Source organism: Atractosteus spatula, chromosome 13, assembly GCF_055471065.1.
Source record: "Atractosteus spatula isolate fAtrSpa1 chromosome 13, fAtrSpa1.hap1, whole genome shotgun sequence".
NCBI classification, from domain to species: domain Eukaryota; kingdom Metazoa; phylum Chordata; class Actinopteri; order Semionotiformes; family Lepisosteidae; genus Atractosteus; species Atractosteus spatula.
Genome location: NC_142718.1, coordinates 16120973 through 16147289, shown reverse-complemented (window position 1 = coordinate 16147289; position 26317 = coordinate 16120973). Strand labels below are relative to the sequence as shown.

The window sequence follows — 26317 nt, the reverse complement described above, 5'->3', positions numbered from 1 at the left end:
ATTTTAAATACAATATTTCGGACAGATTTTGAATCTTGTGTTTTGCATGGCGCTCATTGTGTTTTGCATTAAAATTTTAACTTCAGAGTAACTCGTAAAACTACTCAACAATCTAAAAGCAGGCATACAAAATATTACAAGCAACAAGTGAAAATGAGCTCTTGCAGCTTTTCTTTAGATAAAAACAAAGTCTTCATATGAGAAACCTTTGCAAACTAGCTGTCATTTGAACGGGAATTCGCCGACTCTCTAGACAGTGATGAGATTATCATCATAATCAATTCCAAGCCCTGACGCCGGTCTAGAAGACCAAAACCTCACAACAGAGGTATGCACTGATTGTCTTTTGTGTGTGTCCGCCGTGGCACAATAGCGTTTGGCAGCTTAGGTACAGTAATTGTTGCTTAACCTGTGTGTGTTTGACAGAGAAACAGTATGTATATATAAGGTTCTGCTAATTCTACTGCTTGATTATGCTGCTTGAGGACTGGATTGTAAATTGGAGGGGTGCTCCTATGCTGGCAGGATGGTCAGTTAGAGCCCGGGCCACCCACTTTTGCACAGGCCCACCCAAAAATCAATTCCTTGCATATGCCCCTGGCTCAAATAACAAATGTCCTGTTTCTACTACTCTTGATGATTTTAGTAATTACCTAGTGTGCCCAACAGAACGTAGTGGAAGATTAATAAAGAAACCTAACTGTTGACATCTGAGAAGAATTTGCCCTAGTGGACCACAAAGTCATCATCTACTGGGTTATGAGGGACAATATTGTGAAAATGGAAATGTTTAATTGTAAAAACAAGTTGAAATGTACAGGTGTAAAGAGTACTTGTAAATTGTTTTAATTGGATATTTTAATTGGTTATTAGAGGACCAAGCAATGTCTTTTTGCTGTAGAGTTACACATTATAATAGTGTATGTTGTGCATTGAAGATGCTGCAGAAATGCAGTACAGGAAATTCTGTGTTGAACTACACTTAACAGATTAGTAGTGAGTTGGTGAGGGGATATGATGGGTTTTTAATTGAACTTTCTTCAGAGAGCTCTGTATAATATTTAAGGACCTTATTAGGTTGAAGTTATGAAAGGGAGTTGTAAAAGGAACCATTTAGCATGGACCACATATGTTATATAACTTAGTCAGGGGGATAACTTGAGTGATCAGTATGAGAACTGCACTGAGTTACGGTAGTTCATTAGATAAGATGCCCCTGTGGCACGGTTTCTATGCCACAAAATGCCAGTACTATTATAATTTCCTCTTGGTCAATTAATGGCTCAAACCATACAAATGTCACCAACCAGTTTTCTCACCCACGGGAAGGTACATGCATGAGGCCTTCCTTGGTTAACAGTTGGAACTGAAAGGCTCGGCCTGTACAGACTGAACACCTAACCTTGAGCTCACAGAAGCTCAGCACACTAACAGGCATGAGAAAGATGTACCAACAAGGAACACACAAGATATGCAGGAAAGGTTTGTTAAATGAACAAGCTTTGTGATGCAAATAAGGTAGACTTCGGCAGTTGCATCTGTTTTTAATTTTGAGAATTGTGTGTGTGGTGGTGGACTTTGTCATTGTAGAATCTACATTTCTGCAGATCAAATAAAAGTGGTTCGATTGAACTCCCTTCTCTCAAGTTTTCTGATTCCTGGTTTGGATTCTAACAGTCATGTTCTTTTATTTAGGATTAATATTTTATTTCTTTTGTTGTCCTTTCAGGGGTTGGTATAGACCAAGTTATAGAGCAAGCCTTCCGGCAAACAGAATGGGTTTGTTTAAATGTGTGCTACCGCTTATTGTTAATAACATTTGTTTACTAAGCTTTGACTCTGAAATTCTAACTCTATCGCTATAGCTATGCCAGAGAATAAAAAAAACTATTGCCTCACATTAGACCTACCCCTCAGGTTTATTTGTTTTTATTATATATTTCAATGATTTTATTTCCTGCTCTCTATTTTCCTAACCCCCTATCTTGTAAAATGCGCAGCTACCACACCTGAGGCTAATCAGGTCTGCCATTTAAGATCCCCACTCGTTCGCGGACGTTGTTCAAGCTTAGAACTGTAGCATTTACAAGACAGCTACAGAAGGATTATTCTTTTCTTTAATATACAATCCTCATGTATAACGAAGAACGATCGCCCTTCCAGACACTTACACACCGGCACTCCACTCACTCCCTGACCAAGGATAAGAAGCGCTCTGCCAGTGTTTAGGCAGCACCCTTTCGAACCTGACACTATTACAAGTCCAAGTCTGGAGCGATAAGCCTTTTTGCAGTTTCCACAGGTGAAGAGTGACTCTGGCGGTAAAGGGGATGGGATTGTCCTCTGCCGTCTGCACTCCCTCATCTCCTCCCACATCTGGTAGCTCCTCTGCTAAATCTTCCGAATACCTGACTTGACAGCCTGTCTCAACTTGCTGTGGTCCGCTACAATGGTTTCTCATGTTCTAGAGTCGATATTGATAGCCTTCATGTCGCGTTTGCAGACATCTGTGTAACGCAGAGTAGGTCTGCCAGCAGGTCTGGTGCCAGTGGCCAGCTCACCATACAACAAGTCCTTTGGTATTCGGCCATCTTCCATTCGTCTGACATGACCGAGCCAGCCCAGGCGTCACTGAGACAGGAGAGCAAACATTCTGGGGATGTGCACTTGGGTGAAAATGTCTTTGTTGGGCCCACAATCCTTCCATGTGATCCCCAAGATTCTCCTTAGACAACGAGGGTGGAAGGAGTTAAAGCGATGCCCTTGTCTGGTGTACAGTGTCCAGGTCTCTCTGCCATACAGTAGCATGCTAAGCACGCAGGCCTGGTACACCTTCATCTTAGTGTTGATAGTCAGCATGTGGTTCTCCTAGGCCTTCTTGGAAAGGCGTGCCATCGTGGTTGCTGCTCTACTGATGCGTTTGTTGAGCTCGGCCTCTAAGGACAGGCTGCTGGTGATGGTGGAACCAAGGAAGGTGAACTCCTCCACGACTTCAAGGGTGTGTCCCCCTGTGAATATGCTTGGAGCACTATTGACATCCTGACTCATGATATTGGTCTTCTTCAGGCTAAAAGTGAGGCCAAACTCATTGCAGGCACGTGCAAAGCTGCTGATGAGTCTCTGGAGACCATCCTCTGAATGTGCGACCAGAGCAGCATCATCAGCAAACAGCATTTCCCTGATCAAAACTTTGTGAACCTTTGTCTTTGCCCAGAGTCGCACCAGGTCGAAAAGCTTCCTATCACTTCTAGTGCAAATATAGAAACCATCCTCGGAGGAACTGAAGGTGTACAAAAGCAACAAGGAGAAGAAGATGCCGAAGAGTGTTGGAGTGAACACGCAGTCAACGTGGAAGACCTTCTGGGAAAAACTAAGTTTGCTGCTGGAAGAGGTATTAATGGGGCCAGCAGGGGGTGCTCACCCTGCAGTCTGTGACGGGGAAGCTATACTATAAAAAGGCGCTGTCCTTTGGATGAGAAAATCTCACAATGTTTCTCGAAAAGAGTAGGGGTGTAACCCTGGTGTCCTGGCAACTAGGGCAAAGTTTCACATTGGTCCTTACCGATCGTGTTGGCCTCCTAATAATCCCCATCTTTGAATTGGCTTCATTACTCTGTTCTCCTCTCCACTGATGTGTGGTGAGTGTTCTGGTGCACGATGGCTGCTGTTGCATCATCTGGGTAGACGCTGCACATTGGTAGTGGTGGAGAGGAGTCCCCATTACCTGTAAGGTGCTTTCAGTGCAGTGTCCAGAAAAGTGCCAAATAAATGAAGGAATTATTATTATTATTTTCACAATTCCCTATTTAACACAACTGAGGAAGTGCTCCTTCATTGACCTGCTAGAGGTTATACAGCTCTCTGCACAAAATCCACTGGATATACTAGCAAGTGTACTAGTGCCTCAAGTGCCTGATCAGTGGCATCCTGCAGAGACTGCTGCAACTACAAAGCCACATCACCATGTTTCCAGTTGGCAGCCCTGTCTCGCCCTCGGTTGCTTTTGGTGAACTCCGACTCTTTCACCTTCAGAAACCTAGAGGACAACTCAAGCCGTAGCTCTTGGGTTTCAAACTGCTAAACCACTGCTGCTTCTTTCAGTGCATATCCATGTTGTAATAGAAAGGGATTTGCAACTTACTACTGTGAGAATTAAGTCTTCCAAATAAACTTTATTTGCTGATAATCATGACCTCTGGCACATGAGATTGTTTTTCAACATGATAAAGAAGATATTGTCTATATGACATTAGAAAAGTAGAACTTTTAAAATTAATCTGGTCTGTCATCCCACTGAACTGCCAGCGGGAACTGATTAATACTGGACAATATGAAATACTATGGGATAATCTTGAGAGAATAGTCAATGAAAATAGTGCAACCAGAATAAATACTTTATTGCAGATGGCACTGTATTGTCAACAATAGTCAGAAATAAACATGAAAGGTTATGTATGTGAACTTAAAGTATATGCACTGAGAAACATTTGCACTAAAATAATAGCAAAGCATGTCCTGTTTTATTTCATCTTGAAAGGACTATAGATTTCCATATCTATTAGAAGTTATATTGACTCTTTACTGCATATTTGTATTTCATAAAATTTCTAGGTACGGTGACCAAAGATATCCAAACAAGGCATCCATGGACACTATTGTATGCCGACAATGTTATGCTAGCAAGTGAAACGTGACACGGCCTCGAACACCAAGTACAGGAGTGGAAGACATGCCTTGAACGATTCGGGATGAAATTGAACATCAAGAAGACAGAGTACCTGGAATGCGGTGATCAAACCGATGGCACAATCGCAGCTGGTGGGGTCCAACTGAACAAAGTGACCCAGTTCAAGTACCTAGGCTTATGTGTCGACTCCGACTGCACTACCCTCCAAGACACCAAGACGCGAGTCAGTGCCGCTTGGATGAAATGGCGGCAGGTCATTGGAGTACTGTGCGACAAGAAGATCCCTTTGCGCCTAAAATCCAAAGTCTACCGCTCAGTGGTCAGACCAGTGGACCTACACGGAACTGAATGCTGGCCAACGACAAAAAAACATGAACGGGCACTCCATACGATGGAAATGAAGATGCTGCGATGGACCCTTGCCTTGACAAGACTAGACCATGTCATGAATGAAGAGGTGCGAAAAACACTCAAAGTTGCCCCAGTCACTGAGAAAATGAGGGAATCGCGCCTGCGATGGTATGGACATGTGCTCCGCAGCAATGACACATCAATGGCAAAGACTGCCCTCGAATTGAATGTGGAAGGCCGCCGGCCCAGTGGATAACCATTTACGCGCTGGCTGGTTCGGCTGACGGCAAGACAACATGCGCCTCGCAAAAGTCACCTGCCGAGACGCCGCAGACCGTACGAAGTGGAAAAATCGGTGCAAACAAGTAGACCCCACATAAGTGGGAAAATGCGAAGAAGAAGAAGATACATGTTCTGGAATATTTGTGAATACACAAGAAACAAACAAAGTATGATTGGTTGCAGAAGCAAACAGACATGTCTAATATCAATATGGCTGACATTAACATTGATTCTGATGGGTTCGTTAAGACATGTCATCACAAAACATGGTACTGCCTCAACCCCGGAAAATTCTACTTAGTTCTACAAATTTCTTTTTAAAAAAAATGTCTTTTCTGAGCAAGTAATGAAACAATAATGTAAGCAGAAATGACTCTAGATTCTAGCGTAAAGAAGAAAATCTATCAACTAAATGCGATTTATGGATTTTTAGCTTATGTAAGTAAATAAATGCAGTGCAATATAGTAATAGTTCAAATACATTCAATGAGTATGTTTATTACATGTGGACCGGAAAGAGTTCTGTTTACGTTATGGAGACTGTTTAACAGGGCCATGTGTTAATAGTTGAATAATATTGTTTCTTATAATGTTATTACTTTTTAATTTGTATAACTTTTGCCCCCCATGGTAAGCAAGAGAGCTGCAAGAGAGCTTTCCCTTTTTTTCACGCTTTCTTTTTCTTTTTCTTTCTCTTGTGGTTGCAGTAATTTCTAAGCAATTTGTCTACCTAGTAACATGCTATTATCTATCTCTCATTGCAAAAGTTTTTGAGATTTTGCCGGATGGAGAAATGGCAAAAATGTGTATGTCCAAATGAGATAGAAGAACAGATGGAAGAGGAAATTTCATCCCACAGCTTTGAGGTACCTTCTGGCTCTAGCAGTGAAAGTACAGAAATTTATTCAGAGAGTGAATTTGAAGATGTTTCTGACTTTGGAGCCTGGCAAAGCCTTCGTAACTCACAGTTTTTTATAAATGTTTTTATTCATAGCAAATTTTTATTTTTTTTGTAGCCTACGTGAGAGCTCACGGAACCCCTGCTGACGTCCCGCAGAATTGAGAACCACTGGTCTAAATGTTTATGAAATAAAATTATCACTAAATAATTAAGTAAAGACATTATTGCTTTTTTAGAAATTTGGCAATGCTAGCATGAAACACATACAATATGTATTGTTTTATTGTGTTACTGACTAGTAAACATATCTTAACAACACTCAGTATAACACTAAACATATCAGTGAATAATATTTTTTCTGATACTGGACTTGAATACTTTTGGGATATATCGATACTTGAATGAAAACGTATAAACACAAGATACAAGCAGTATTCATATTGTTTAAGAAATAAATTTACAACATCAGTTCACTAATTACTGTATTATACCTTTTATGAAAACCCCTCTTTACTTACATACCAGAAATAACAAGGAAAGTGTCACTGATGTCAGAAGGGACAAATGTGGAATGGCAGGAGAGCGGAAAAAGACCCTATGCGTAGCGGCGAGACAGGGGTTAGCCCCGGGCACAGCTGTTCAGGAAATGCTGTATAGAAACCTATGCCCTCAGGCCATGGACAGGAGCAACCTGGTGCTAGGCGGGTCTCAGGACATCCGAACCTCAATGCTGAGTGAGGAGCAGAGCAGAGCAGAAACAGGAAGTAAATAGGCTACACAACAAGACACACGGGAAAGACATGAATAATCACAGGGAACTAGGAACAGGACAGAAGTAGAGTGCCCTCTAGGTGTACTGGGTGTGACAGAAAGGAATTCCCCACTAACATATAATGTAATATAATGTGTGAAAATATTATGTTACTTTTAGTGCTGTACAAATCAATAGGATCATTAGAATTGAATTAAATGACTTTTCCAATGTGCTGTCAAAACACATCTTTACACATCTTCTTCTAGAAAATAAGAAAGTAGTGGCACAACAAACGTAAGCTGAAAACTATAATTATTCCAAGTGAGTTCAAGTACTTGAGTACTTAGTAGTGAGTTTTTTTCATGGACTACAGTATAAAAGTATAAAAAGGAGAGATGTACATTAATTTCCGGGAAGAACTTCGATCAACAAATTTGTTTGGTAACCATTTGGTAACCCAGCCTTAACTGACAACAGTGCTTTACCACACAAAACCAGAGTTTTTGAACAGAGGATGTACAGAATGTACAGAAAAGCAAAACCCCCTGTGAGAACAGTCTTTGATGAATGGCATTTAATTACAGCACAGGTTTATGCACAAATCTTGCACAAGTAATGGGCATAAGCCAACTTTTGTTGGCTCATCCAAAAGCATATGTCCTTATAAGACAGTTTACCATTTTATCTTTTATTTTACCAGTTACAATAACAGACGGGCACATGACTATATATTGTCTGCTCCAACTTCCCATGTTCAACCACAATACACTCAAGTCAGTAAAACAATTATTCTGATCACTCTAAAAGCTAAACAACAGCTTTCAAAGTTATTTAAAAAAATGATCACTCTCAGACGCAAATGAGCCTCATACACAAAACACATGAAATTTTAAAGAGTGATAATTTCCCAACAATTGTATTTTCTACTGCAATCTAACTTTCATTAAGTGTCTTGGTGTTTAAGGATCACTTAAATTGGATACAGGTTTGATGGGTAAAAGAACCGTTACAGTTCAAGTTTTTCTTTTTCTTTCTACATTTACATTGTAACTGTTGATGGAAAACTAGAGGAAAAAAAGAAAGCCACAATAGTTTTGAATTGTAAGTTATCTAGAGCTGCAATTGTAAGTCAGCTACACCAATTGTCAAGGAAGTGGCTAGTGAGGTCCCTGAAAATAAAAAGTTACACAATCTGACAGGCAAAAGGGTCAACAAGATAAAATATTGAATGACAATCCAATCTTTATATGTACTTGCAAGTCTGCATTGTCACATATAATTGTTCAATAAGAAGTACTTGAAACTTTCTCATGTATCTTGCAAGTTTTAACTGTGAGGTTATTTTGGTTAAAAATAAAAAAACTGCAGCAACAACAAAAATGCAACACAGGTCATGTTCAAAATACCTTTTTGCTATGCTTCAACTTCCTTAATTCAAGCATAACCCAGCACCTTCAGTAGAACAGGATGTCTAAAACCACAATTTTCCATTCTGAGAAGAACTGCCTTTCACAGTAAAATTGATAAAAACAATCTTGTGCGTATCTTATATTCACCTTTTCTAACAAAGTGAAGACCACATATCAACATAGGAGGCCCATCTTTTCAACTACTGTTTATTTTCTGTTTTATCAAGTTAAAGCTTGTTGCTCAAACATCATCTTACCATTTAAAATTATTTACATTAATGTAGGAAATATTGACATAGAAAGCAAAGAGGAATCAAATATAACACTTGCAGTACTTTAAAATATACATGGAATGTGATTGCCACTGTTGTACTGCTTGTGTAAATTTGCTTTTGCATTTAAAAGTGTACATAAGTGAGAGGCATATTCACCTTATCGGTGACACAATCAAGATAAAGTTGTAATATGAAACAGACTTCTCTTGTTTTTAAAGGAAATGAAGAGATCTCTTCCAATACCAGCTGTAACACAACTGAACAATGTTAAATAACTGGAGTGTCTATGTCAAAATTAAATACAGTACTTCTGAGCAAAATTAGTATCATACTGAAAGACAAATTACAATTTTTTAGATTTATAGAACCTAATGAACTAAACCTCTAAAGCCTGCATCCTCCACTTGAATTACTAAGAAGTTTGCAGGTATCTTTATCACAAAGAGTTCACAAAACATTACTGCACAAAATTGTAATGTAAATATTTTTAATAAAAAACTTGAATGTTGAAATAGAACATGTTTATGGGTTAAAGAACCTAAATGTCAGCAAATCAGCATGCAATAACCAAAACCTAAAATATGTCGATTGCATTAAGTATTCAGCCCTCTGAGTCAAAATGTAGCAGGGGTAGCTTAGGCAGCAATTACAGCTATAAGTCATTTTCGAAAAGACTCTACTAATCTACTGATTTTCTATAAATTTCACTTAGGAGTTTAGGCCACACAGGGACATATAATTTCTTCTAATGTTGCTTCAGTGTAGCTTTGGCTCTGTGCTTTTAGTCATAGTCCTGCTGAAAGATAATATTTTCATCCCAATTTCATCCCTTTCTTAGAGATTGCATGAATACATAAAGAAAATGACTATTCATAAAATCCCAGTAATCCTTACTTATTTTCCTGAGGTGTGTCAGTGAGAAAAAGGAGGAACAAGATAGCAGAACTGCGAAGATTATTATACTTTAATGGTCAAAAGCTGTGTGTTAATCAAAAAGGGGAGCAGAGTGTAAGAGAAAGAATGTAGCAGCACTTAGCAGTCCAAGAGAAAATGCAGCAGACAGAGACAGAAAGAAAATGTGTCCTGGTTACATAGAGGGAGAGAAATGGACTAACAATGAATGAAAAAAAAACATTTTACAATGTGTAATCTTAAAAAAATATGGATATTCAAATTAAAAAGAGCATGTGAACTAAAAAATATTGACTCACATTCATGAAATAACTGAATATGGTATTCTTACATGCAATTGTATCTAATGTAAATGTAGCTTCTGTTCCCTAAAGCTACCATATGCATTGTGATCTAAATATTGTAGCAGTTTTCTTTAATATAATAGGTTCTCTGGGCTGCATAGGCATCCTCTTTAGAACCCCCAAAGGAAAAAATGAGACTGATTTTTTTTAACATAACATCAATTCACAGCATTAACAGTTAAAATAGATATTATTACGTGGCTTAAGTCTTTCTGTAACTTAGGGGGTGGGGGGAGAGCGTCACATATGCTGCTTGATTCATACCACAAAAATATTGGGAAAAAGACAATTTCCAAATAAAGGAATACATTCTTTATTATGTCAATGTTGATTATTCCACCTCCTCCAGTCTTACTCTGTAAAAGCTTCTTCTTGTTGGCCAATATTAGGGAAGTTTTTCATTCAGAGGATTGCACTACAATATATTGTTAAGTACCACTTCATAAATCACTGACGCATAAAACAATATTGTACAACTAACAATAGCTTTAAAGAGGAGCTCCACTTAAATGCCATAATGATATCAATTAAATAATAATAAATTAAATAACATTTGCATGCTCATGCAATTATAATAGTTTGTTTTATCTTGAGAAATGTCATTGGTTTTCGTAATTAACTTCCGCATTCAATTTATCATAAATTCTTTGCCAGACTTTTTCTCTGGCTTTTGGATTGGCTATAGTATAGCTCTTACAACAGAATCAATGCTCATAGTTTTCCTTAAAGAACTTCATGGTCACTGGATTCCATTGTCAAAGTAATTCATGGTCACTGGATATTTTTTTCCATGATTTTGCTGACTTAGATGATGGATGCAATGTTCACCTCTCCTGCCTACTGAAGTGTGGCATTAACCTAGAGCTAGTCAGTTTGTATAAACTGTTGCTTTATCCTGGTAACTTAAACATGAGTTTGCCTTCATGAAACTGAGTTAAGCTGAGTTAGGGTGGGTCAGGTTAAGTCTATCTAGATAACTTGATAAATTCCTAAATTAGTTAAACTTATTTCATGAAGCAGCCCCAGGTGGGACACGTGAGGTGAGTTTTCTCATTATGTTGTTGGGTGTCAGAAACAAATTCATTGTAGTAGCCTACACTTTTTGCTAATACTTTTTCAATTAATATAATTTAAAAGAGCTCTTTAAAAATAAAACAATGAACAAAACAGTGGATTAAATATTTTATTTAGGTGGATGCTACACGTTGGTGGTGGTGGAGGCGACCCCTGTAATTTACATTTAAATTGCCTGTAAAGCGCTTTAAGTGGAGTGTCCAGAAAAGCACTATATAAGTGTAAGCAATTATTATAATTAATACCTGGAATAAGAGAAACACCCTACAAGAAGAGCAACTGTTGAGGCCTTTAAAATGTACACAGCTGAATTGCATAGCATTATCCAATCAACTATGAGCCCAGAACGTTAACTGCATTTCCCTTTAATCATTCAAGACACAGAACCACTCTCCAAGAGACCAGACATAAGACATAGATTATGATTTGTGTCATGGGTAGAAAACAGTGGATAGAATTATACTGCTCCTTGAAGGTTGGATCATGACTAGTGGGGTAGTCTAGATGTTATTCATGTGCATCAGGATCCTACAGTAGGGACTGAATGGGTTTAGAGACATTGAAATCTGTTAGGGAAGCAGGAAATTCCACCAAAAGCTTACCTATCCTTGCAAACATCCTTAAACTTTGTAATGCTCCTGTTTTTTTTTCATGTGCTTACATGTTAGCCATATACAGTATGCTAAATTCAGCTTTTTTTTCTTTTTAGCTTAAAAGAGAATAATGTCTCAGGACCTCATGATCTTCAAAAAGGTGGATATGTAGTGGAAAGGTGAGGGTTAGGGAACTGGAAAACGTGGAGGTGATATTTGATTCAGGCTTGACATTCGACCCACATGTGCAGCATATTGTCAGAACATCATTCACCTCAGAAATATCGCTAGACTACGCCCTATGTTATCGCTAACTGTGGCTGAAAAGCTGATCAGCACATTTGTCTTCTCCCGAATTGACTACTGTAATGCTCTACTCGCTGGGGTTTCTAAATCCACATTGAACAAACTCCAGTATGTCAAAAATTTGGCATCCAGAATCCTGACCAGGTCTAGTGCAAGTGAACACATTACTCCTTCCTCAAGTCAAGTTTCATGTCAACTTCAAAATCCTCATGCTCACCTACTGTATAAGGCTCTGCATGGCTTGGCACCTTCGTACCTGTCTGAGCTACTATCATCCTACTCCCCACCTCGCAACCTTCGCTCTTCTAATTCTGGTCTCCTATCTGTTCCCCAAGTCTGTCTACACTATGGGTGACAGGACCTTCTACTGTTATACCCCAAAACCCTGGTACTCTATCGCCAAAGATATCAGAGTCACCTCCCATAAACTCCTTCAAATCCAGACTCAAAATTTTCTTCTTTAGAAGAGCCTTTACCTAACTGGTTCTGTTCTTTATCCCTCTCCTCCTACTGTATTCAGTATTACTGTATTATTGTTGTTGTGGTTCTGTAAATGTTCTGATAAGCGACCTTTAAAGGCTCAATACAAAATAAAGTTTATTATTATATTATTAAACGTATATTATTACACCATTAATTAAGTGTTATTAATTACTAATAATATTTCTGTTGCCTTGACAAAGCAGCTTGGGCTGTGTAAAAGCAATGGAATGCAGCTACAAGGGGCCCATCTGTTAAGAAACATCTTCCAGGTCTGGAATACAGCCCAGGACACTGTAAAGCTGTGTCCATTCTGAAATTAACTAATGATATACAGTATAATACCGTTTTGGGTCCACTCAGTTTGCTATTCACCTAATGCCAAAGGCAATGGGGCAGAGGCCACTGTCCACTCAAAAGATGATCCGGCAATAATAATAATAATAATTAATAATAATTGCTTATACTTATATAGCGCTTTTCGGGACACTCCACTCAAAGTGCTTTACAGGTAATGGGGACTCCCCTCCACCACCACCAATGTGCAGCATCCACCTGGATGACACGACAGCAGCCATAGTGCGCCAGAACGCTCACCACACATCAGCTATTAGTGGGGAAGAGAACAGAGTAATGAAGCCAATTCATATATGGAGATTATTAGGAGGCCATGATTGTTAACGGCCAATGGGAAATTTGGCCAGGACGCCGGGGTTACACCCCTACTCTTTTCGAGAAACGCCCTGGGATTTTTAATGACCACAGAGAGTCGGGACCTCGGTTTTACGTATCATCCGAACAACGGCGCCTTTTTACAGTATAGTGTCCCCATCACTATACTGAGGCATTAGGACCCACATAGACCACAAGGTAAGCACCCCCTGCTGGCCCCACTAACACCTCAGAACTGCAGGATGCATACCAGAACTATACCTGAAAACTGTGATGTAGTACCTTAAAAGCTAGCTCCCAACTCATTTTTGTAAATTAAATCACTGGCTCCTTTTCTCTCTCAAATGAACCTGGCAACTCTGACTTCACCAACCATGTGACTGCAAACAGTCTGAATCAAGACATAACTTTTTTTTCAAGACACCATGCCAAGAGAGTGAGTTAGTGAGGCACAGAATTCTGCCCAAGATATTCTTTCTGCAACAGGCGAAATCTTGTGTTCGTGAACCAATTGTTATTTTTGCCTGATCAATGAAATTGACACTTGCCACAAGACTTTTTTGTCAACATTCTGCATATCCAAGTACAGTGGATATAAAAAGTCTACACACCCTTATTGAAATTGCAGGATTTTTTGAGATACAGACAGAAATCAAGATAAATCATGTCAGATATTTTTCCATCTTTAATGTGACCTTGCAACCAACAAAATTCAAGAGCACAGAGCAAAGAGGTGATGAAACTGGATTACTTACAACCTTGCATAAATATTTCCAGTGGCAAGCTTGAAATCAAAAAGATACGTTTGGCCAAAGGATCTTTGAATATAAAACTTCTTTATTCACATTATAATAATTCTCAACAATTGAACTATAATTCCAAACATATTCAATAGTTAGTATGCATATTTACTTGTATCTGAGAATATGAACATTAACTATATGAGACTCATAAAATCCACAAAGTAGACTATAACATGTTAATGTTGATATTTTAACTCCAATTAACTCTTTGCGTTATAATCCCTGAGTGATTAGGTTGTTTTACACTGCATGAAAAAAGCAAGATTGTTGATAAAATGGAACCATACCACTGGAACCATTATGTCAGTCATAACACTTTGTATTAGGACAAAAAAGTTCCATATTTTTCAAAACCTTTACCATGGGTTTGTAGTATCCTTAAATGTTTTTGTTTCAAACTCTGAACATGCAGAACTTTTCTGTATTTTTTTAAATTCCTTCTTTTTGTCACAGGTTTGTCAAATAACCAGGATGTTCTTGACTCATTGACATTTTCCCCCTTCTCAGACACTGAACATTGTAGCTCTTTTAAAGGTGGCATCCTGTAGCAGATCATCCTTACTGGATAGTGCGCTGTGGAGGACCTATATAAATAAACTTCCTGGCGTAGGGTAGAATTAGGCTAAGGCCAGAACTATCCTGTTTTTTCAATCACCCCAACTGAGAAGCTCTGCATCCTTCTCATCTTTTCCATTTCCTACAATACTCTAACTATTAAGTGATCCTGTTTGTCCAGTAGTGCCATTATACTGGCACAGCAACAGTGACAGTTTGATCTAATTTAATGAAAGATGTACCAGGAGCTTGTAGATGTGGTTACAATACCTCCATCATGTGTTAACTTATTTAATAGAGAAAAATCATCTTGAAACAGCTGAAGCTGATTCTGCTAATAACACCTTATTTAGCTTTGTCTGTCTCTGAAGTGTCCAAACACCACCCACTAGTGCCTAATCTCTTATTAACATCCCAATTCCAGCTGCTTTGCTACATATCCCCCTTTCCAGCTCAATCCAATGGAGATTGCTACAGTTGCTGCAAAGCAAAAAAAAAACCTAGATAGAGTATCAGCATTACTATATTGAGACGCCATGAGGTAATAGATTGTAAAAAAGAATGGCAGCACAGCCAGGAACTACTGTAGTCTCTATGGGATAGTTCATACCTCAAAAACAGTATGGGGTGCTCTCAAGTGTAGGTCATCCTACACCTGAGAGCTCCTTGACCCATTTCATATGCATCTGTGTTTACTTGGACAGTTTTTGTAAAACCTAACACTTTGGGTACAGAATTTTTATACATCACCAGAGTCAAATTTAAAAATGCCTCAGGAGTCCACTGTACTATATCAGGACCAAATATCTTGGTAGGCTTCATATGTGGCACCAGCTGCAAATCTAGGAATGAAGTGGTGATAATAGCCAATAAGCCCTAAAAAAGCTGGCATTTATTTTTTAGTCCAATTTTAGAGTTGAATGGGGACACCTACTCCATAACGCAGACATCTGTTAATAAGCTCTGCAATATTTTTCGAGTTTACCAGTAACACTGTGTCCCCAATACTGTCCTGTCTGACAGTCTTTTAAATGAGCATCCCAGACTTTAGTATGAATAATAGCTTCAAAGTAAGCAGAAGCAAACAAAGGTATAATTTCAAGGATCCTATCTTTGGAATGTTATGTGTTTACATAGGTCCTTCCTATGTAAACCAAAAGGAAGGACCGTATATTGTTAGATCCCTATATTATAACTACGGTTTCGTCAGACACAGACAGAGGCCATTCAACTAATTGTGTGATTCGTCAAAGTAAAAGTGTACATCTGAACTCATTCAGGATTGCCATAGTAAATGGGGTGAATACTTATGCAATCAACATATTTAATCCTTTGCTGATAATTTCCTTCACTGGCTCTCTGAAGCTTATTGTTTCATATGAACAGGTTAAAGCAGCCTACCTCTGTAACTTTGGTAAAAAGAGAAATTGATGCAAAAGTTCTGCAAACAAATAACTGCGACACACATGAAAACTAAGCCAAAGTAGATTTCTGGAAAAACATGAAGAGGCATATCTTTCCACAAACTAACACCACTTGTATGAAACTTGTTTTAAATCAATATTGCTAAGGCTTATTCACTATAATCTTTGTTGGCAAAAATAATCTACCGAGTACAGCAGAACCAAACATGAACATTTTTAACATTCTTGGATGCTCTTATTAGCCTGTGAAAATTAAACAATATTGGATTTACCTGAAGCTGTTGTTTTATTCTTTTCAGGTTGTGTCTTTGCAGAAAGTTCTGCTCTTGGGAGCACTGCTTTTCCAATTGTAACAACAGATTGTGAAAGAGAACAGTGGCCATCGATTCATGGTTTGCAGCAGTATCCCTGATTTAAAAAAGAAATAAGAAGTTTAATTTTTCTATAATAAATTCTTAATTCCATTCACAAAGCAAATATGTACTTTTTAGTATACTGACAATAATTAAGGCAGAGGAAAAGTGGCTATACAAAACATATTGTGCATAATAGTTTAAACTGAAAAGGATGAAGCAAGACTTCTGGGCAGCAATAAACCTATTGAGATATCTTCAGCTAAAGTTCATGCTCTATATACAATTCTAAATTAATTAACTGATGGGAAAGATTTCTGGAAGCAGAAGATGTATTGTTTACAGGGTCCCATTGTTACAGCGTCCCAATCAGAAGAAAACCTAATACATCCATTTTGCATTTCCACTTTTATCCATGTTCTTTTAAACAGACAACCATAAACAGATGATGCTACTCTCCTTAAACCATATCCTATAAGCTACGATTCTGTCAGAGAGTGGTTCTACATATCCCATGTAACTTAATCATGTGCAAAATGCTGATCTAAATAAGATATAAGATACTGTATTTTTCTATCCAAGGACAGCCATGACAGTCAATGATTGTATTGGCCTTCTGCTATTTGTTTGCTATGCAGTAGATGTCTTCCAGCTGTGTCTTTTGCGCCACAGCGATAAGTGATAAGCACATACTACACATACTACTACTACAAATACTACTAAGTACATGACAACTCAGCACCTGCCCACTGATACTATCAGGCCATTAACTTTTCGTGTATTTTGTCTTCTTATTTGAAATGCATTGTGTATCAAATTCAATCTGTAGTTGCAATGACCCCCTCTTTAAGGCCCCTAATTTCTCCACTGAAGTCATGAATTTATTCATGATTAGGATTATTATATAACACGTGTTATGTTGTATAAACATACTTGCTCTGGAATGAGGAGACAAAGACAAAAGACAAATATTTACAATACTTTTGAATATTGTATGTGATATTGTTAAAAATAAATTATAAACTCTAATGCTGCAAATTTACCTCAAGGGCAAATTGCAATATTAACATTTAAATATATTGATCTAAATAGAGTGCAGACTTACATCAGCTACAAGGCGATTTATATTAAGAGGCAAAGTAATTAAAATCACTACTCAAAACCTTTATTTTAATCTGGCCTTTTTTTTGTTTTTTATGTATTTATTTGCTGTAAAATATGTTTTAAAACCACTATAATATATATTTTAAAGAAAAGGCTAAAATAAAGATTTCTAATTATGACGAGCTGCTCTCTGAGATACAGTGGTGCCTACAGCACTTACCAACTGAATACCACTTCGTGCATTCTAGTTGGCTGCATCTGTATGTTTCCATACCGGTTTAGTGTTGTGCTCAGAGTACACACATGAAGAGTTTGCATATGCCTATTTAAAGCTCATATAATGCCATGTTTAAGCAGATCTAACAAATAACATTTTACAAAAAAGTCAAGTCAATAAGGAATATAACAAATATTACAAAGCGCTTTTCTGGACACTCCACTCAAAGTGCTTTACAGGTAAAGGGGACTCCCCTCCACCACCACCAATGTGCAGCATCCACCTGGATGATGCGACAGCAGCCATAGCGCGCCAGAACGCTCACCACACATCAGTTATCAGTGGGGAGGAGAGCAGAGTAATGAAGCCAGTTCATAGATGGGGATTATTAGGAGGCCATAATTGATAAGGGCCAATGGGAAATGTGGCCAGGACACCGGGGTTACACCCCTACTCTTTTCAAGAAACGCCCTGGGATTTTTAATGACCACAGAGAGTCAGGACCTCGGTTTTACGTCTCATCCGAAAAACGGCGCCTGTTTACAGTATAGTGTCCCCGTTACTATACTGGGGCATTAGGACCCACATGGACCGCAGGGTGAGCGCCCCCTGCTGGCCCCACTAACACCTCTTCCAGTAGCAACCTTAGTTTTTCCCAGGAGTTCTCCCATCCAGGTACCGACCAGGCTCACACCTGCTTAGCATCAGTGGGTTGCCAGTTTTGAGTTGCAGGGTGATATGGCTGCTGGCTACATGTAGTTGTTTCTTAAATGAAGCTTAAATATTGGCTTCAATCACAGGACCGGGTAGCTTGTTCAATATTCCCACAACCCTAGTGTAAATAACCATCTTGTCTCCTGTTCTGTTTTAAATACTTCTCTGTTCAAGACTAAATACAGTACGTAATCCTGTTAGTGCATGACATTTTCTTAGCCCCCAAATTTATCAAGTTACCTTTCTCTCAAATATTCTATAACATACAGTAGTAACCAAAATTGTACAAACTATTCTAAATGAGGTCTTACTAGTGTGTACACATTTAACAAAGAACAGCAGAGCAGGATGAATGTAGGAAGAATGATTGTTTCTGTTATGAGTGAGCAATTTGCATTGTTCCATTAATGTGATCAGCTGTTTCCTCTTGAAGTCAGTAAAGGGCTGAACTAGAAAAGCTAGATACCATATACTTATCTGTCTGACTACCAGTTGTGAATAAAATCCTTGAATATTACACTCCTTGTCTTGGCTTTCCACACATTTATAACAGCTCGGTCCATCTATATATACCTAAAGTGATTCTAAATCACGCTAAAACACGATGAAGCTTTACAATATAAGCAAATTCAATCTATTGCCTTACAGCAGAGATGGAGCAGTTTTAACTTGACTAATTTATTAATTGCAGCGTAAAGAAAAATATTTGTTTCTACCAAAATAGATTTTATATGGCTTTATTATTGTATTTTTAACTTATTTTTAAATGCCTACTACATCTGTATAAAAAAAACAATTTCCTAAAAAGAAGAGTTTTATCTCTGTTTTTAACCATATTACTGCAGTAAAGCAGACAGCCTTTAACATTTGTAAAGTATTTCCAGTTAGACAGTACAGCAATAGACCCTGCTTTATTTTACAAACCTGTAGATGAATTATTAATTTTAAGTCTTAAATTATTTTTCTCCTGTCCAGTAAATACAAATTTGTTTAAACATTCCTAATTTGTCCCGTGTGGTATTGTTTGCTTGAAAATATGAATACATTTTTAAAGTGACTTCACACCTACCAGTCCTGGCTTTCAATCCACACAGCCAGAAACTGGCGAATTTCCATTGGAAAGTTGTCATCATAAAAGTAGTCCACTTGCTCCAAAAACTTTATCTCTAATTGCTGAATTTGTTTCCATTGACTCATGCTGCGGAAAAAATGAAAACAGGCGTGATTAGACCACATGCATACAGTGTATGTATATAGAAAGATACTTACCGTGCCTTGCACAATATTCACTTTCAGTGATGCCCCATTTTGATTACAAATGATGTACACATTTTAAAGTGAATATTTTTGGTTGAAACAAGTTAAATGTCAGCAAAAAACCACAGAGAATCAAAATTAAAACAAGTTTATTGCAGAACTAATCACTGACCATTACTATGGTAAATATAGAATTATTCAGGGATAACATTTTAGAAAGACATAGATCAGTAGAAGGGAATAAACAATTTAAAGACACAAATATTCCCTTGAGCAAAGTGAAGCACTCAAATAAGGTTTAAGAGGAGTTATGCCGTGTAAAACCCATGGCACAACAGCAGGGAAAGTTATAGCCATGCTACAGTCAGCTATTAAGCATTTTGAGTAAAGAGGAATTGACATTAGAAGAATATTTCCTTTGACAACTGCCACTGCCTCTGCTATAGTCAGAAAAAGAATGGATTAAAAGGATTTGTAAAGATCAGTGAGGAACAAACGGGTCATGTGATTGTAAATTGCCATGGTATTATTCATCAAGAAAAGATTAATAATAAATTAGAAGCCAAGATTTCTAATTCTGAACTATATTGGTGAAGACAATCAATTATGCTGTTGCTCAATCTGCCTTGAAGTATCATGATCTGCCTAAAGTGTATACAAGCAATGTTCATTGGCTAAGCCTTGGGAAGATTTTGGCACACTTTGTGGACTGTCTTGATCAAACTGATATCCTTTTATTAGAAAAAAGGGGCAAACTACACCTAAATGGATGATGATGATGGGTGGCGCAAATAATTTTTCTGACATCACCAAACACCTTAACAAACTCAACCTTTGCTTGCAAACTGCTAAAGATTTTTTTAAAGCATTTCTTGTGAAATATACATTTTGTTTACACCTAACGACAACTCTTCTATTATAACCTTAGTAAATTGCATTAATGAAGTAAAGACTTGTATGTGTGAAAACTTTGTTATTCAACTCTGATAAAACTGAGGTTCTGTTGTTTGGAGGCAACAATACTGATAGGACTACTATAACTTCAGCACTTAACTCAGAGGATTTGCCTCAAAAACTCAGCACATAACCTAGGCGTCATATTAGACACAAGGCTCTCATTTAACTTTCATGTTAAAACAGTATCAAAAACATGTTTCCTACAGTTAAGAAATATTGCAAAACTAAGGCAGTTTCTCTCCACTCAAGACACAGAGAAATTAATACATGCTCTTGTATACAGCAGGTTAGACTACTGCAATGCCCTATTATCAGGCAGCACCTGATCTTTCAACACCTTACAGTGAATTCAGAACGCAGCAGCTAGAATTGTCACTAGGAGCACAAGGTACGACCTTGCACTGTTTTAGATCAGTCCACCATTTCCAGCTGGACTTTTCCACACCCCATGAATCCTTATTGTGTGTTAATTGATTGGCTCACAGAAAAACAATGAGATGTATACTGTATGTTGTATTAATTATATTGGAAACTAGAGCACCCTGAGTAGAAACAGAAAAGCAGCAGAAATGCAAGAAATAATTTTTTGTATTCCATACTTTCAGCTGGAAGAAAAAGATCTGGAGTCTGGTTTCATATATGAAGTGTAAACCAGGAAAAGCTCTCGCAAAAAAAATTGTGAAGATAAACAGAATATGGCTACATAATATAATAGCTCAAGTAGGTAGCTGTGTCAGCATGTGTTGGCTGCAAAAGAAGTGACACCTGAAGAAGGCTCCACAGCCAAAACGTTGTGCTTCTTTTCTTCTCTTTTCAGCATGGAATAAACCTTTACATTATACAATTACAACAAATTTGAAGAGCCATCTGAATGTACTGTATAGTACTGAGACACCTCTGCACTGATGAAGACATATGTTTTTTAAACTATAACTAGTCAACAAATTAAACTGAAATCTAGCAAGAATAATGTGTATTTTACAATTTGTATATCAGGACATTATTAATGTTGTGGCTTAGGAACTTATTAATACATAAGAATTAAGTTACTATTTTAAAATGTTAGAGATGGTCGAACATGTTGCATTTCAGCTTCGTAATAGTGCTCAGTAAAAAATAAAACGTCATTTCTTTTTGTTCATATTTTATTTTAACAATGTTAAAGTGAGCATATAAAAAGCTATTTGTGAACATTTCCAGTTCCGGTTAAGAGGGAACACAGGCACATCAGGATGCCGCTCCAATCACCGTTTTCAGTTTTCAGTGTTTCACTGTTTCACTGTTTTCAGTTTTTCTTGTTTTTAATTTTACTTTTATTTTTTCTCCATCTCCCTTGTTTTTTACAATTTTCACTACAACTGGATTTCCACTGTGACCAATTCCACTGCTGGCTACCTGATGCTGTGCTGTTGGACTGTGGACTCTTAAACCACCTACTGTACTACTGCTCTGTTCCAGGATTTTTCTCCCAGTTTTGTTGCATCATCCCATATTCCACCGAAATAGTCCTAAGGTACTCCATGCTACAACTACTGTAACTGAAACTGAATTTTTTCCTGTTAAAATCAACATGAGAGCATTTCTCGGATATTAGAATAGATAGATACTTTATTGATCCTGTGAGGGAAATTGCAGTGCAACAGAAGCTTAACACAGACAACACAGCCACAGTGTAACGAATGATACAATAATAATAATACAATACAATCAGTACAGTGAGACGTGCACTAAGAAGAGTTACTCACAGTCCAGAACACACAAAGAACAAACCAGAACAGGGGTGAGTTTCCGAAAACGATTAATCATAGAGACTAACGAGCAACTTTACGATGTACGTACGTAACATACGAGCTACTTTTTCATGCGTTTCCCAAAACCCCTCTTAATCGGTCATTTAACGAGCGAGTATAAAGTGCTTCTTTGTTGACCCCTCCCCTGAAGTCGCTTAGCAAAAAGCATCACAAGTCGATTGAAAAACAATCGATTGACAATACTTTCATTATATGGTGTCGGTTTTGGTCCTTTAGTGGGATGAATTAAAGTTGTGAAAAGGAATATGAAGTAAACTTGACATCATAATTTAACAACCATTTAATCGAAAGCATATAGATAGGCACAAAATGGGACCCTTATTGTTCCTAAGAGAAAAGAAAATAAATGACTGACATGCCGTAAAAGAAAACCAAGATTAACTGTGTGGACAGTGTATGCGTCCTGCACGACGTCTTTGATTTAAAGCAATATTTTTTGGCGCACTGCCATATTTAAGAATAAGAGTGTTTCAGGAGAATAAACTGTTGTTATTTATAGTAATTGGGTGTATTGGAACTCAATGGAAAAATTAACTACTAAGCTTGGCATGTGTCACTCAACAAATACAGGACCTATAATCAAATTTAAAAATTAGTAGGTCTAAGCTTTACCATCAACAATCACGACAGAACATAAAACGGTATTCGAACTCTAAATATTGTATCGACCGTGGGTTTCGGTACGGAATGGAGCAGGCGTGGGACTCAGGGAATGGGGTTGAACAACACATTTATTAACTTGAATTGGGAGAGGTACACACACAGGGACAGGGGTTACAGCGCTGCACCTACACTAACACACACACACACACACACACACACACACACACACACACACACGAAGGGAAGAGACTGTATCCCAGCCTCTGTCCCACTATATAGTCCGGTAGTCCCCAGGTGCTGTTCTCAGCCCGCCTTGCGTGCGCATGGCTAAAGCGCCCTGCATGCCGCTACATTATAAATACATGTTAGGCCCAATGATTTAAATTAAATAATGCATTGCTGCATTTCATCCTGAAAATAATATCATCTAGACAAGTATAAAACTCAGCATTTTTTTAATTAAGTGTATTGTAACTTAATTATTGTAATTAAGTGTATTGAATTTAAATACAATTTAAACCCCACCTCAAAAGTACTAAAAGAGGGAGTATTATTAAAACATTTAACTTATGAATATGAAATTTACCCAAGATGACTAATAAATTAATTTCTGTATAAATAAATGTTCTTTTTTCAAATTTCCTCTTACATAGTACAACAAAATATAAAAATCCTTAATATAAAATCTTAGTATTCTATATTTCCAGAGAATTCCCATGACATGAATTTAATGTGCTCTGTCTGGAGATCTCTGTCGCTAAGGTTGGCGCAAGAGGTAGCCAGTTTAAGAAGCACTGAGTGATTAACGAGTGGGTCAGGGAGCACGTAGATTACGAAGGATTTAACGTGCTACTTTAGTTATGAAGGGTTTTGGGAAACACTCATAAATTAACGATCGATCTTAAGAGCGAGTTTACAATGTTCTTAGCGCTACGATGCTTTCGGGAAACTCACCCCAGAACAGTACACAAAAAAGTCATATTGCACAATATGACTATAAATATAAATGTATTGCACAGGTCCCTGGCATATATTGCACAAAAATGGTTGCAAACAGGAAAAGAAAAAGAACATATGTATCAGTTTACTGTTCAGTCCAGAAACAGGTCACTGTCAATGTTGCCTCTGCCCAGACACAAGGTGAATGCGTTGTACAGTCTTATGGCAGAAGGCAAGAATGACCTCCTGTAACGCTCCCTGTCACACCGTGGATGAATCAGTCTATTGCTGAACATGCTCTTCATTTCTACAAGCATGTCATAGAGGGGATGGGAGACGTTGTCCATGATGGCCTCTAGTTTGGACACCATTCTCCTCTCAGCCACTACCTCCTGGGGGTCCAGACCAGACCCAATGACAGAGCTTGCTCTCCTGATGAGCTTATTCAGCCTGTTAGAATCCACTGTTCTAATCCCAGAGCCCCAGCATACCACCACGTAGAAAATGGCGCTTGCCACCACCGACTGATAGAACATATGTAGCATCTTACACACATTGAAGGACCCGAGACTCCTCAAGAAGTAAAGTCGGCTCTGACCCTTCTTGTCAGAATGGCCTCGATGTTCTTAGACCATTCCAGTCTATCGTAGATGTGCACTCCCAGGTACTTGTACGAGTCCACCATCTCCACGCCACTCCCATGGATGTAGACAGGAGTAGGTTTGACCTTTTTCCTCCTGAAATCTACCACCAGTTCCTTCGTCTTTGTTACATTCAATTGCAGGTGGTTCTCCCCACACCACTCCACAAAGCTGCTGACCAGTCCTCTGTACTCTTCCTCCTGCCCACCCTTGATACATTCCACAATTGCAGAGTCATCCGAGAACTTCTGCAGGTGGCATGACTTTGAGTTGTATTTAAAGTCCGAGGTATAGAGGATGAAGAGGAACGGAGAAAGAACCGTCCCCTGAGGAGCCCCTGTGTTACTTACTACCTGTTCAGACACTCAGTTCTGAAGTCTCACAGACTGTGGTCTGCCTGTCAGGTAGTCAGTGATCCACGAGATGCTGGGAATGCAGCATCCAATGCTGCGTCCAATGTGATATACTGTATACTGCAACTCATTTGATGTCGTTTTCTTCCTTCATCCCATTGCAGGTTACTATCCCTGTTTTTCTACATGATGCAGCCAGACTTTTACACACCAGCGCTGACCTGAAAAATCACCTTGCTCATCGGTGCCTGGAACTCACTCCGTTTTCCCTTGGCTCGCTGATCCAGATCAGCATTACTCAACACCCAATTATCACAGAAAAAAAACTTGAATTTCTGTGCTTGACCGAGACCTGGCAGAGACATAATGGCAGTCTCTTATTTACAAAATAGTCCCTCCTGGTTACGGTTTGTTCGAACAATCTCACCTTTCTTGCTATGGTGGAGGCATAACTGTTATTTACAATCTCCTTTTCTTTTTAAGTCCTGTTACTGTACCTCCACTCTTGTCTTTTGAATGTCTTGTTTTAAAGGTCTCTTTTCCCCATGGTTTTTCCCGACCCAAGCCTCATGATGCCTTTTAAAGTGAGTTTGCCAATTTACTTTCTTTTATATGTCTCAGATTTAAGAGAATCCTTATTCTTGGTGACTTTAATATCCAAATGAGAATCAGTTGATTCACAGTCTTCCAATTTGGCTAAGGTTTTTTTACTTTTTTACTTTTGTTGGAATGCTTTGATCTAACTCAGTTTGTCCTTAGCACAAATCATAACAAAGGACACACCCTGGATTTAATAATGACAAATAACTCTTTTGTTCTCACTTCTCTGCTCCTTTTCTGTATCACACTCTTCCCCTCATGCTCTGTAAGTTTTCGCAACAATCAGTTGACTAGACTAGGTTTGAATTCTGTACTTATCCTACTTCTTTAATTCTTTAAGTCTGTAGTGGACAAAGTTTAATAGCCCTCCGTCTACCCTTCACACCTTAGCACCTAATAAAACTTGAACCACTTTTCTCGCCCTGCACCATGGTACACTGACTGGATTCATTCAATGAAGGCAGTTTCCCATAAACTTGAACTAGGTGGCCCAAACGTTCATTTTCAGTCTTGGAGGGAGTATGTGTCTGAATGCAAGGATGCAATAGAATCCACTAGATCCAGCTATTCCCCCCACATCATTGAAAATAACTATAATAACCCTAGACACCTGTTCTCCACCATCCACAGACTGCTAAAGTCAAACTTTCCTACCACATTTAATGGTTCCCTTCTCTCTTCTTGACTCTGTATACCTCAGTAAACTTGTTAACATTCACATGTGAAATCTACCACCTGTCTATCAGATTCCATCCCCACTGATTTATTTCAATCCTGCAAATCCTACTGAATACTCTCTGCTCCATTGTCCTCAATAAAATAAATGAGTCATTGAGGACTGGTGCGGTACCAATGTCCTTCAAACTGCTGCTGTTTCCCTTGTGCCAAAAAAAACATACTGTATGGCTCTGGACACTTAAACAATTTTCGCCTTAAATATAACTAA

At 38.3% G+C, this 26317-nt stretch overlaps 1 protein-coding gene across 1 annotated transcript in view; it reads right to left on the bottom strand.

The window, feature by feature from the left end:
• stat4 (signal transducer and activator of transcription 4) overlaps nucleotides 1–26317 on the bottom strand; it is a 116338-nt gene that overhangs the window by 77216 nt on the left and 12805 nt on the right. The window contains exons 2-3 of the mRNA XM_088930204.1: nucleotides 19280–19408; nucleotides 16095–16230 (exon numbers count right to left, since the gene is read on the bottom strand). Of these exons, the coding sequence (XP_088786330.1) occupies nucleotides 16095–16230; nucleotides 19280–19407 (264 nt within the window). The 5' untranslated portion in view covers nucleotide 19408. The remainder of the gene's footprint in view (nucleotides 1–16094; nucleotides 16231–19279; nucleotides 19409–26317) is intronic.